At 42.7% G+C, this 12,518-nt stretch overlaps 1 protein-coding gene across 3 annotated transcripts in view; it reads left to right on the forward strand.

Annotated features, from left to right (window-relative positions):
- Nucleotides 1-12,518, forward strand: part of glra1 (glycine receptor, alpha 1) — a 154,990-nt gene that overhangs the window by 119,368 nt on the left and 23,104 nt on the right. For 2 of the 3 annotated variants that reach the window (XM_038796089.1, XM_038796090.1), the window contains exon 8: nucleotides 2,351-2,497. The exons of the other annotated variant lie outside the window; for it this stretch is intronic. In XM_038796089.1, coding sequence (XP_038652017.1) covers nucleotides 2,351-2,497 — 147 coding nt within the window. The remainder of the gene's footprint in view (nucleotides 1-2,350; nucleotides 2,498-12,518) is intronic. 3 annotated transcript variants of the gene reach the window in all.

The following is a 12,518-nucleotide window of genomic DNA, read 5'->3' on the forward strand; positions in this document are numbered from 1 at the left end:
GAAAAATTCTAATCGGTCTCCAGTTTCTCAAAATGATGGGGGTGGGGGCCAGATCAACTATCTGGAGTTGGGAGCCCAGTGTTCGGCTGAGTTGACAGCACACCTGGCAGGCCTACAGGCCTTTCTTGCCAACCTGGGTGGGGGTACAGGGCAGATTCAAAAGTAACTCTGCTTCACAATGGTGAACTAGCTGCTTTTTGTATTTTTCTATTAAACTTTTTAAAATGTGACTCTGGGGGCACCTTCCTGTTGAAGCATCCTCCCAGTTACTTACCTTGTCCTGCAGCCAGATCTTCCCTGAGGCTAGAAAGGCTCTGATTGGCTGCCCAACGTTTGGGCACACTGACTAACTTTAATTCAATTGGAAGCCCGTCTCAGTACTAATTAGTAGCTCACGCATGTGAAAATCTTGACATTAATCAGTTTCCCACCAGAGACAGATTGGGGCCCAAAACAGCCCCGACTCCTGTTCCGCAGCTCCATGCGAAAGATTCAGTGTCAGTAAATATAAGGTAATAAATATAGAATGGGATTGCATTTGCAACATTTGAATAACATGAAAGAGGCCAGCAGAATGGCAGGGTTTGGGTTGGCCTGATAAACACCAGGATACATCTAACGTTTTCTCAAAAAGGGGCAATACCAGCTGAATTCTATGGGATGTGATCCACCCAAATTAACTTTAAACAAAACAATACTAACAGAATATCAAAATTAAATCAAAATAATGGAACATGGGAACCCAAACAAAGATACCTAACAATGCCCATTTTACATGGAAGAAAGAGATTGAGACACCGCATTGCTGCTGTGGAATGGTCCCGATGGATGCACATTTTGGCTTCTGAACATATGCAAGCAGTTGAAGGAATCATAGATCTGTGCATGGTGGGTTTGACCAAAGACATCAGTTAGTCCCTTATAGATTTTTCGTGTGCACCAAATGACCAAAACAAACTAGATAGAGACAAAGCCAAAAGAATATATAGTCTCCTAAAATACCGGAGGCATATTGCAGCCTCTGGCATTGCAAGCAGAGATGGAACAATGTAAAATGGAATGCATTGCGATGGATGGAAAAGGAAAGGGATTTTGGTATGATAATTGATCATATCCAAAAATTATCTTGCAGATATGAAGTAGTTAGCAACTAAGAAAGTTAGCATTTGGTTACATCTGAGCAGTTCTGGGTACCACACCAGAACATTTATTATGCTTTTTCATAGGTCACTAGTGAGGGCAAATCTGAAATATGTTACGCAGCTTTGATGACCCTTTAAAGGATATAGGTAAACTGGAATAATCGCAGAGGTGAATAATGAGGATAACTGCAGGTTTCAAACTATGTTACAAAGAAAGACTTGGGAAATTGAATGTACCTTCACTGAGAATCAACTAAAAGACGTGATATGGGTCTTTAGAATAATGAAATGTATCCATATATGGTAGAAACAAGCAGACCATTTTCTTTTGGCAAGGAACAGACAATTTGAAAGTACAAGTTTAAAAAAGTAAAATCTCAAGCGCGATCAAAAATTCGAAGAATCTTTTTCCACAGGAGAATGACTGTAATACAGACTACTGAGGTTAAGTCCAAAACAAAATACCGCGAATGTTGGAAATTTGAAATGAAAGCAGAAAATGCGCAAAATACTCAGCACCTGTGGAGCGAGAGAGTTGGTGTTTCATGTCATGACCTTTCAACTGTTCTGAAGAATGACCTGAAACGTTTTAACTCTCTTTCTCTCTCCCTCCGCACAAAATGCTAGACCTGCTAGTCCAGTGTTTTTCTGCCTTTAGGTTAATTGCTACCTTTCACAATTACCTTAGCTTAATGACAATTGACAGCTATATAGATATTATATCCATCTATATAGATATTGAAATTATTATGGATATAAGATTTGCCCTAGCCATTTCAAAAATAAAAAGAGGGCACCGAGATCTTGCATGAGATAGCGGGAAAATTCATGATTGATGTTGGTACGCACTGGCTGTGGAATATTCTCCTTGATGGGCACATAATACTTTCTTATTCTAAGCTTTCTCTCGTCCTTTGGCTCTCAGTATGTTTGAGACATACCTAACAGTATCTGTTGGACATTCCCGATGTTTCCAATTCCTACTTTCCTATCTCTTGTGTCTATTTCCTCAAGTCTTTCTTGTTGAATCTAATTGCCTTTCCATTCTTTATTTCCTTTCAAACTGTTTTGTGATGGCAAAATGACAGAAAGGCTTTAGCCAAATGAAACTCCCTTGAATGGAACAGTAACCGGAGCTTGGTTATCTGATGAATGTGCAGTTCTTATGCTACGGTATCGTGAATAATAATTGTCTTTCCCCACTTCAGGTATCCTATGTAAAAGCCATTGACATCTGGATGGCTGTCTGCTTACTCTTTGTCTTCTCTGCACTATTGGAATATGCAGCTGTTAACTTTGTGTCTCGTCAACATAAAGAGCTTCTGAGGTTTCGCCGGCGAAGGCGCCTGCACAAGGTAGGGGCTAGAGAGATAAGGACAAAAGACCATCCCCAGTAAATAAGCAAATACTGAGGATGCTCGAAATCTGAAATAAAAACAGAAAATGCTGGATAAATTCAGCAGGTCTGGCAGCGTCTGTGAAGGGAAACAGAGTTAACATTTCAGGTCTAAATGACCCTTCTACAGAACTTCCCAGTGTGTATGCACTCAGTTAGAGTATAACTAGAGAGGCAGTGACAGGAGACTTTTTGTCATCTATATACAAAATATGAACCCAAAATTAGGGACAAGGAAATTATTTCCGGAAGACACATGGACTGCAATTTACATTTGGATGGCAGCTTTAACAGGGATAAGAGCGTCAAGGCACTTTGCGGAAAACTGAACCAACTAAAACCGATGCCGAGACAAGAAGGAGATATTGGAAGCGTTGAATTTTAAATGTGGTGAAAGAGAGATATTTAAGGAGTGTCTAAATGGAAGAGGGGAGATGGAATGGAGATGGAATTCTAGAGCAAAGACCCTGGACAGCTAATGGTACAGCCATCAATGGTGAAAGGAGTGAGATATACACAAGAAAAAAAGAGTCAGAGAAGCAAGGAGCTCTTGGATTGTTGTCGAGCTAGGAAAAGTAAGATAGCAAGGGATGGGATCTTGAGAATGAGAATTTCAAAACTAGTAGCTAATGAGCATTCCCTACATAAGAAAGCATTCTTCACTTGAGGGCGGAAGACTATTTGCAAAAGGGGAAAAGTATCTCTAACTTTAAATTATATCAGGAGGAGTTATTACTGATATTAAACTTGTGGTTAAACGACTTCGGCCTAAACTCAGATCATGGACGTTAATCATGGTATTGGGACTACTTTTTTACTCAGATAGCATTATGAGTGCATATCACATTCTCTCTCCTTTCTGTTTTGAGCTTAATGGGATTGAGTATGAATGATAGAGGTGCATCTTAAATAATTTCCCTTTCATGTATGTGCTCATCAAGATGAAGGTTTCAGCGCAAGGGAACTGAATTCCTCCAGATTTACATCCATTTGTCAACAGCTAGCTTTTGTAAGTCATAGCCAGATGCAGAATAAAGCTTCCTTCACTTAAACTTTTAAGCTCCATCTCTAAATAGCATCTTCATTCTACACCACCACAACCTTTCCTTTTCCAGTCTAGTCATTTTTGCGGCTTGCCTGTCATAAAAATACTTGAACCTCATCATTCCAAAGTATCCCAAAGAATGATGATTTTTGTTGATGGAGGCCAATAATCTCAGTCCCAGGACATCACTGCAGGAGTTCCTCAGGGTAGTGTCCCAGTCACAACCATCTTCAGCTGCTTAATCAATGACCTTCCTTCCAAAATCAGGTTAGAAGTGGGGTTTCTCACTGAGGATTACACAATGTTCAGCGGGATTCACGATTCCTCAGATATTGAAACAGTCCATGCCTGAATTCAGCAAGACGTGGATAACATTCAGGCTTCGGCAGGCAAGTGACATTTATTCCACACAAGTGCCAGGCAATCAATGACCACATTCAACAAGAGAGGATCTAACCTATTCCCCATTGACATTCAATGGTATTAACATTGCTGAATCCCCACTATCGACATTCTAGGGTTGCCATTGATCATACATTTACCTGAACCATCCGTACAAATACAATGACTCTTACCTCCTGACTCCCCAAAGTCTGTCCACCAACTACATGGCACAAATCAGGACTGTGATTGAATACTCTCCGCTTCCCTGGATGAGGGCAGCTCTAACAACACTCAAGAAGCTCAATACCACCCAAGACAAAGAAGTCTGCTTGGTCAGCACCCAATCGATCATCTTAAACATTTATTCCCCCCACTACTAACACACAGTAGCAGCAGTGTGTACCATGTACAAGATACACTGCAGCAACTAGCCAAGGTTCCTTGTGTAAGGGGCCACAAAAGGGGTCCACAGTGAGTTGTTGGGAAAAACAAAAAAGTTATTTTATTTAACACATTAACTATTATGTACAGCTCCAGTAATTCCCTACTGGGTCGGTGCCTGGCTGGCCGACTATTTATTCGAAGGCACGTGAACTGTGTTGAGGGTCCTCCTCCTCCTTATCGGTGGGGTGGGGGGGGGGGGGGTGCTCATATTCTGCAAGCTCCATGCAATAGTAGATCATTCCTACCTCGTCATCCATACCCCGTTAGACCCCTGTGCTTTACATTAGTTCCTTTCACAGCACATTCCAAATTTGCAAACGTTTTCACCTACAAGGATAAGGACAGCAGATGCAGCGGAACACTACCACCTGGAAGCCCTCCTTCAAGTCACAAAGCATCCTGACGTAGAACTAAATCACTGTTACTTCTCTTGTGCTTGGTCAAAATCCTAGAACTCCCTCCCGAACAGTACCCTGGGTGTACTTACACTATATTGACTTCAGTAGGTCAAGAATGGCTCACCACCATCTTCTCAAGTCAATTAAGAATGGGCAACAAATGCTGGCCTTGTCAGTGATGCTCATATCCCCTGAACAAAGAAACAAAATTGACATTTGGAAGCCCAGTACGGTGCATCATCTGGTCATAAGAAGCAGATTTATTGTGGAAGCCTTTTGCACACTGAATTCCCATGCATGATTCAGAAGGTAGGTGCCAAGCAGAAACCACGGATAGGAATACCATTGGTCACTAGGTGTGATGTCAGTGTCAATGCATTTGGTGAAGATTTCTTGTATCAATATTTGTAACGAAATCGCTAAGAAAAGGTTAGGTGTTTTTCATGTGTCAGTGCAAACTCGATGGGCCGAAGGTCCTCTTCTGCACTGTATTTTTTGTGATTCTGTGAAACAGGTTGCATGGATTTTTGTAGCTAATCTATTACTCAGTTATGATGGGTTTCACAAACATTGGGAGCGATTTTGCACCCGCGTTTGGCATGAGCGTAAATGGTGGCACGGACGCAAAACTTCACGAGAATCAGAAAACGAGATTCCTGCCAGTGGAATCTGATTTTATAGTTTTCCATGCCCCTCACCAGTGACAGGGCATGAACCTCATTTCAATAAATTGTTTTAAATGTAAATATCATTAAAGGCTTCCCCACCATATGCTACCCCCTCACTGAAAACTCATGCAAGTCAGCGATGTTTACAGCAGGTTTTAAAAACTTGAAACAGTTGCGGGGAACCCACTGGGGGGCACACAGGTAAGCATAGGCCCTGGTAGGGAGAAGGACATGCCCAGAGAGGGTGGCACTGCCAGGGGACTGTGCCAGGGCAGGCCCTCAGGGAAGCTCCATTGGAGAAAGGCTTCCCTTATGTGTAGGGTGGGGAGGGTCGCCCTGTTGCTTGTGTGGAAGGGGGATGGGAGGGCCACCTTGATCCTTGTTGGGAGGGGGGGGGGGGGTGGGGAGGTGGAGGGGTCAACCTGGTGCTGGTATGGGGGGGGGGGGGGGGTAGCTTATTTCAGACACAAATCGGACACTCTTTGAAGATAGTGCCCCAATCTCTGTGAAGCCAGCGTTGCTGACTCGATCAGGCCCATCCTGCCAGTCTAACGGTGGAAATCATGCCCCCATATTCTCTGTGCACAGTGCCAGAGAATCTGGAGAGAAAACTCAGCTTTGCAGCTGAAAAGCTACACGCTGGTTTTCTCACCGCAACCAACACTCTGACAATTTATCGGAAGATTCCGTCCATCGGATCAAATTGGTGATGGCTCCAGAAGAACTTAATATTCTCCTTGATCAGGCACCCAGTACCACCTTCCAGTAGGAGTCTGCTGCTTGTGCATCAGGCCTGTCACAGTTCCTTAAAGGGAAGGTTGTTTCATGGACATAACATACAAAGAGCAGGTCTAGATAGTATAATGCGAGTTGTGTTGTAAGGTGTCTTTTGGTGCCAGCTTTGTAACATCTGTCATTTTCTATAGTTACAGGGCTGAATATATCAGTGCACCCAAACAACAGCCTTTAACGACAGCTTGCATCCTTTTTGCTAACATTTGCAAACGCAGACACAGTTATTTATGTATCAGAAGATTCTGTTGGTAAAGTTGAGGAGGTAGCACTGAAAAGGTAATAATAATCTTTATTATTAGTGTCACAAGTAGGCTTACGTTAACGCTGCAATGAAGTTACTGTGAAAAGCCCTAGTCGCCACACTCTGGCGCCTGTTCGGGTACATGGAAAGAAAATTCAGAATGTCCAATTCAGGTAACAGCACGTCCATCGGGACATGTGCGAGGAAACCGGAGCACCCAGATGAAACCCGCACAGACACAGGGAGAACGTGCAGACTCCGCACAGACAGTGAGCCAAGCTGGGAATCGAACCTGGGTCCGGCGCTGTGAAGCAATAGTGCTAACCACTGTGCTACCGTACCGCCCCGGTACAGGCTATGCCTAATGACTAGTAACTGCCAGCAGCAGACCAAGAGCAGCAACATGGTGGAAACTATATTTGTTTCCTTGTGCGTGAGGAAATTCAGCAATCCAGTGAAATTGGGCAGATTGGCACTGGTCAATGACACAGGAAAGAAAATACACGACACTGACTGAAAGACTAGACCATGGATCTTACACCTGTGGCCAACACACTGGCAGCTGGTGCAGGGGAATCCCTCTGCTGGCCTGGAAGAAGATGCAGTGCAGAAAATTAAATATCATTTTGTCTGCTGTCATGGTTCAAGTTGAATGCCGATTCCTTGTAGCAGATAGAACTGACCTGTCGGTTGTCCAATGATGACTTGAAGCCGGCAGAATGAGCGTGTCATGGTCACAACCAGGTACATGTGATAGAGCCAGCAGATGTTGTTGCTGGCATGGCAAGTTCTGTCAGCATGGCTGTGGTGCCTGCTAATCATCTTGGCTTATTTTATTTCAAACAGTGCACATTAAGAATGAAATATTGTCATTAGGCTGCTTTCCAAAAGAAACCCGAGCATTAAACTAATATTGACTTCCCAAAGAGTGTTGCTTTTGATCTAGCTTCCAGTTAGATACAGTAGCTCACTGTGAGGTAGAGAGAACATTGATATTCGGGGGAATAGGTGACAGATCTTTAAGGAAGTTTCTCCTTAGAATTCCTACAGTGCAGAAGAAGGCTATTCAGCCCATCGAGTGTACATCAACCATCTAAAAGAGCACCCTGCCTCGACCCACTCCCCTGGCCCATCCCACCTAGCCCCACCTAACCTACACATCGTTCGACACTAAGGGGTAATTTAGCTTGGCCAATCCACCTAACCTGCACACCTTTGGACTGTAGGAGGAAACCACAGCACCTGGAGGAAACACAGACACGGGGAGAAAATACAAACTCCACACAGTCACTCAGGGCCGGAATTGGACCCAAGTCCCTGGAACTATGAGAAGCAGTGCGAACCGCTGTGCCACCCCTCCCACCCCAGTAAATGGGGTCTGAAAGACGTGCTGTTAGGTAATTTGGACATTCTGAGTTCTCCCTCAGCGGCCGGTATGTGGCGACGAGGGGATTTTTCACAATAACTTCATTGCAGTGTTAATGTAAGCCTACTTGTGACAATAAAGATTATTACTGTTATATATCTGCCTTTTCTTGCTGTCCCTCAGTACATTTGGATAACAAAAAGCTATGAATCACAGATTTAAATTGAACAGTTAATATGGTATCAATTGCTATTTGCGAATCACAGTTCCAAACTTCGACTATTTGTGTGTAGGACTGGTTCCTAATATCACTTCTGGAAGGTTTGTCTCCAATTTCTAGAAATTGTTACCCAGGGCCAAATCTTCGTCTGGGTATTTGCAGCTTGGAAACTGTACACCTGACCCACATGTGCCTTCACACGTCATTTTTGTCTTCACATGGGTTGGGTTGACATTGTATATTGCAAGCCACTTTGGCTGCATAAGGCACATGGGTGTGAAGCCCACTTCAGTCCTACAACACAGCAGCCCAGCTGTAAACCCCCCCCCCCCCCCCCATCCCTGCCAACTCATGGCTCCACTGTGCTCCTTGCCAGGCTCGCAGAATGCCCATACTACCCCATGCCGCTCTATGCCCCAATGTATCCCCTTATGCACATGTACATTCCTTGGAAGTTATGCAATAGCAATGGCAATTATTTTAATTTCCCGAGGGAAAAAATAAACATCTCATCATCTAATAAAAGCGTTCATCAAACACATTACCATTGCGAATGTGGAGGAAAATGCATCAGGCATGTGAAAAAGCCTTGCAACACTTGTGATCTTATTAGCTGTTTGAACAAACCAGAAACCACATCAAAGGCATAATCTGTTATCATAACCTCTTGAAATTGTTAACTTGGTTGAAACAACACAGATGAGCCTCTTGGGTTGAAACCCATTAGCACTTGAAATTCAGCAAATCATTCATAATTGCTACAGATATCACGGTACTCTCGGGGAAAGAAAGAACAGAAGATGTTAATTTCAATTTCAAAACAGAGTGCCTGTCAATTGATGGACGGAAGCAGGTGGTTCGATTTTTATCCAAGTGTAGATTTTCTTCAGGTATAAAAGCAGTTTTTAAAAATCAGCCATAACCATGTAAATCACAGCAGAAGAGATGACAGCACAGGTTAATGGGCAATTTTGTAACATTTGTCACTGCATTATGGTGCTTTCTCCTTTGTAAAAAGTATTGTAATACATGTGACCAATTACACAATGCTAGTCAATGTAAGGATTAACTTGCCATTAAAGTTCATTGTGATGAACCACTGAATTGAAACACATCTACATTACAATGCACATCTAATAGTGACATCTGAAGGTCTGAAAAAAATTGGCATTTACTTTTCAGAAAGTTCCCGATTTCCCAGTAAGCTTTCCATTTTCTTCATGAGCTCTCAAACCTGGTGTGCTTTTAATGGGCTTCCAAACCCCCATCACCACACAAAAATGGTGTGCAGCAGGAAATCCGATTTTTGTCCACCACTTAAAATGGAGAGCCTGACCTCACCGCGAGCAGGTGTGAGTTTTTCACACTAAGCATTTCCAACCTGCAAAAAGGCCAGAGAAAAATGGCATTGGGTCAGAATGTGGAGAAAACTTGAATTTCCTTCAAAAAAGAACTGAATATGGCCATTTGCACATGAAAACGCACCTCTGCGCTCAGTTGAAATTTCAGCCCCTAGACGCCTATGGAAATAAAATGGATAGAAAGAAACTATCTGTTTCCTTTAATATCTGAAAATTTCACCCAAATCACTCTCTATTGATTGATTTATTGATTGATTGATTGATTTATTGTCACATGTGCCAAAGTACAGTAAAATATATTTTTCCGAGGCCAAGGGAACATACACTGTACGTATATAGTAGACAAAAAGAATAGTCGACAGAGTACATTGGCAAATGGGACATCGACAAATAGTGATTGGTTACAGTGCAGAACAAGGGCCAAACAAAGCAAATACATGAGCAAGAGCAGCATAGGGTGTGATGAATAGTGTTCTTACAGGCAACAGATCAGTCCGAGGGAGAGTTGTTGAGGAGTCTAGTAGCTGTGGGGAAGAAGAAGTTCCTGTCTGGATGTGAGGGTCTTCTGCCTGATGAAAGGGTCTGGAAGAGGGAAAACCCTCCTAAATTCCAGGGACTACAGTGCCAATTTATGAAATTTATTTCAAACATGACAAAATAATAAAATACTACATTATGCAGCACATTCATAAAATAAATACTCACTGGGCTAAATCGCTGGCTTTGAAAGCAGACCAAGCAGGCCAGCAGCACGGTTCGATTCCCGTACCAGCCTCCCCGGACAGGCGCCGGAATGTGGCGACTAGGGGCTTTTCACAGTAACTTCATTGAAGCCTACTCGTGACAATAAGCGATTTTCATAAATACAAAATAATATACCGATCTCCTCTCATAAATTAACCCCTGAAGTCCCGATGTCATTTTGGTAAATCTATGCTGCACTCCATCCACAGTATTTCTAGTCCTCGAGATATGAAGGGCAGCATTCTATTAATCTTCTCACATTTTAATGATCTAGCTTTGTGGCATCTGCAAATTTGGATATGGGGCTGTGTCAACATCAAAGTTGATGATAAATGCGGTGAAGGTTGAGGCAAGAACACAAATCCTTGTGACATGACTTGACACAATCTGCCAATTGAGTGCCTGCCCATTACCCTCACTCTATCTCCTTCCACTCAGTGCATTTTCTATTCAGGTCAATAGTTTGTTTACAATTTCAGAGGCTTCAAATTTATCTAATGGTCTCTTTTGTGGGACTTTATCAAATATTTTCTGGAAATTCATATAAAATATCACTTCTACTTCAGTTCTCTGTCTACTACTTTAATCATCTTCAGGCGTGACCTCCCCTTTATAAATCCAATTTCCAAAAAAACGTTTGATAAAATCCCACAAAAGAGACAATTAGATAAATTTGTTTTCCTCTCGGATCAGCTGAAAATTTTAAAGCTGCTCAGATTCCGTCGGTGAGATCTTCCCGCTGTTCATGCCGTTGGGATCTTCCGGTCCTGCAAACAGTTTCCTGACAGGATGGGGTGGATTCAATAGGATATCTTTAATTATAGACTAGCAATATCCTGACAGCAGAACATAGGCGAACTGATTGACAATTTCCTGATTTCCTTCTGTCACCTTTCATAAATAACTGAGTGACATGCACAATTTTCCAATAGAAAGAAACTTTGGAAGATTTTAGCAAAGACAAGGTAGAGGGAGGGATTTTCCAGGGTGGCTGGCCTGCAACGGGAAGCCCAATGGCCCATTGAATCGGATGTCGGGGAAAAACGGGGTTCACGACTGGTGGGGACATGCAAATAGATCATTATCCCTAATTTGAATCTCTTTTACGGGCAGGGCTCCTGATTCACCTGCCTCCTTGGATGCGCCAGCGGGGGCTCGGATAGCTCACCAGCCGAGGGTCCTTCAGCCATGAATTGGTGCAAGTCCTGACAAATGGGGACTTGGCAGCTTACACTCCGAGGGGTGGCAAGGTGTTGAGTATCCTCACTACAATTGCCTCCAGGGTGTCAAGTCTGCCTTCATGGGAGGTAGGGGGTCGGTTGGGACTTGTGCTGGGCTGTAGGGACTCAGGACAGGGGTCTTTACTAGGATGGAAGTCTTTTGTCTGGTGTTCCAAACTGAAGCCTTTAAACAGTCTGTCAGCATCTCAAAATTAAAGCTCTCTGAGGATAGAGTGGAAGTCTTCCCATATGCAGCCTTAAACAATTTTAAAGATCTGAGACATGTCAAGTTCAAAGATCTGTGAGGAGAAAGTAAAAGTATTTCCTTTAATATGTGGGAAACCTTTGAAGTGGTGTTCTTGCAGCCAATTTAATTGTCCTTTAAAGTATTGAAGCCTTTCTGCAAGTTTAGGAGCTTAAAAGCTTTGAACTGCATTGTTTACATTCAATTTCACAGATCATTAATTTTTATAAACCCTTTGATTAACAGGTCAATGTAGTTTCAAAGGGAGGATTACTGCTGTTTACTTATATAGCTCTACAGGGGTCCATTAACTCTGAGGAGCAGCTGTTTTTTAACTGCAGTTTCTTTTTTAAAGAGGTTGTCTCTTTGTTTTCACGAGCTTCCAGGTTCTCAGAAAATAAAAAAACATTTCTAAGTACCATTGCATGCCATGTCAGAGTCGCTCCTTGTGCCAGTGGGAATAAGTCAGGTTTTACCAATGGCTGGAGCACTTAGTCTTCATTCAAGAGAATCGTGCCCATTTGCAATGGTCACACCAACTTTTATTTGATAATGCACTATGCTTTATCCATAGCGATGCCAATTGACTGAAATTATTACAGTTTAATGGAAATTTTAGCATGTCTGTTAGTTTACACCTCATCAAATTATATCTCTCAATTAATTAATGTCTTGACATGATCAATGGAAAGACTATTTCATTGTTTTGTGAAGAATGGACCATTCTATATATAGGCCGGATGTCTCCAGCCATTGGGATTCTCTTCTCCCACTGGGTTTCCCGGTGACGTGTAGTGGCTTCAATAGGAAATCCCATTGACAAGTGGTGGTAAGAGAAAATCCTGCCACC

Source organism: Scyliorhinus canicula, chromosome 4 (assembly GCF_902713615.1).
Source record: "Scyliorhinus canicula chromosome 4, sScyCan1.1, whole genome shotgun sequence".
NCBI classification, from domain to species: Eukaryota; Metazoa; Chordata; class Chondrichthyes; order Carcharhiniformes; family Scyliorhinidae; genus Scyliorhinus; species Scyliorhinus canicula.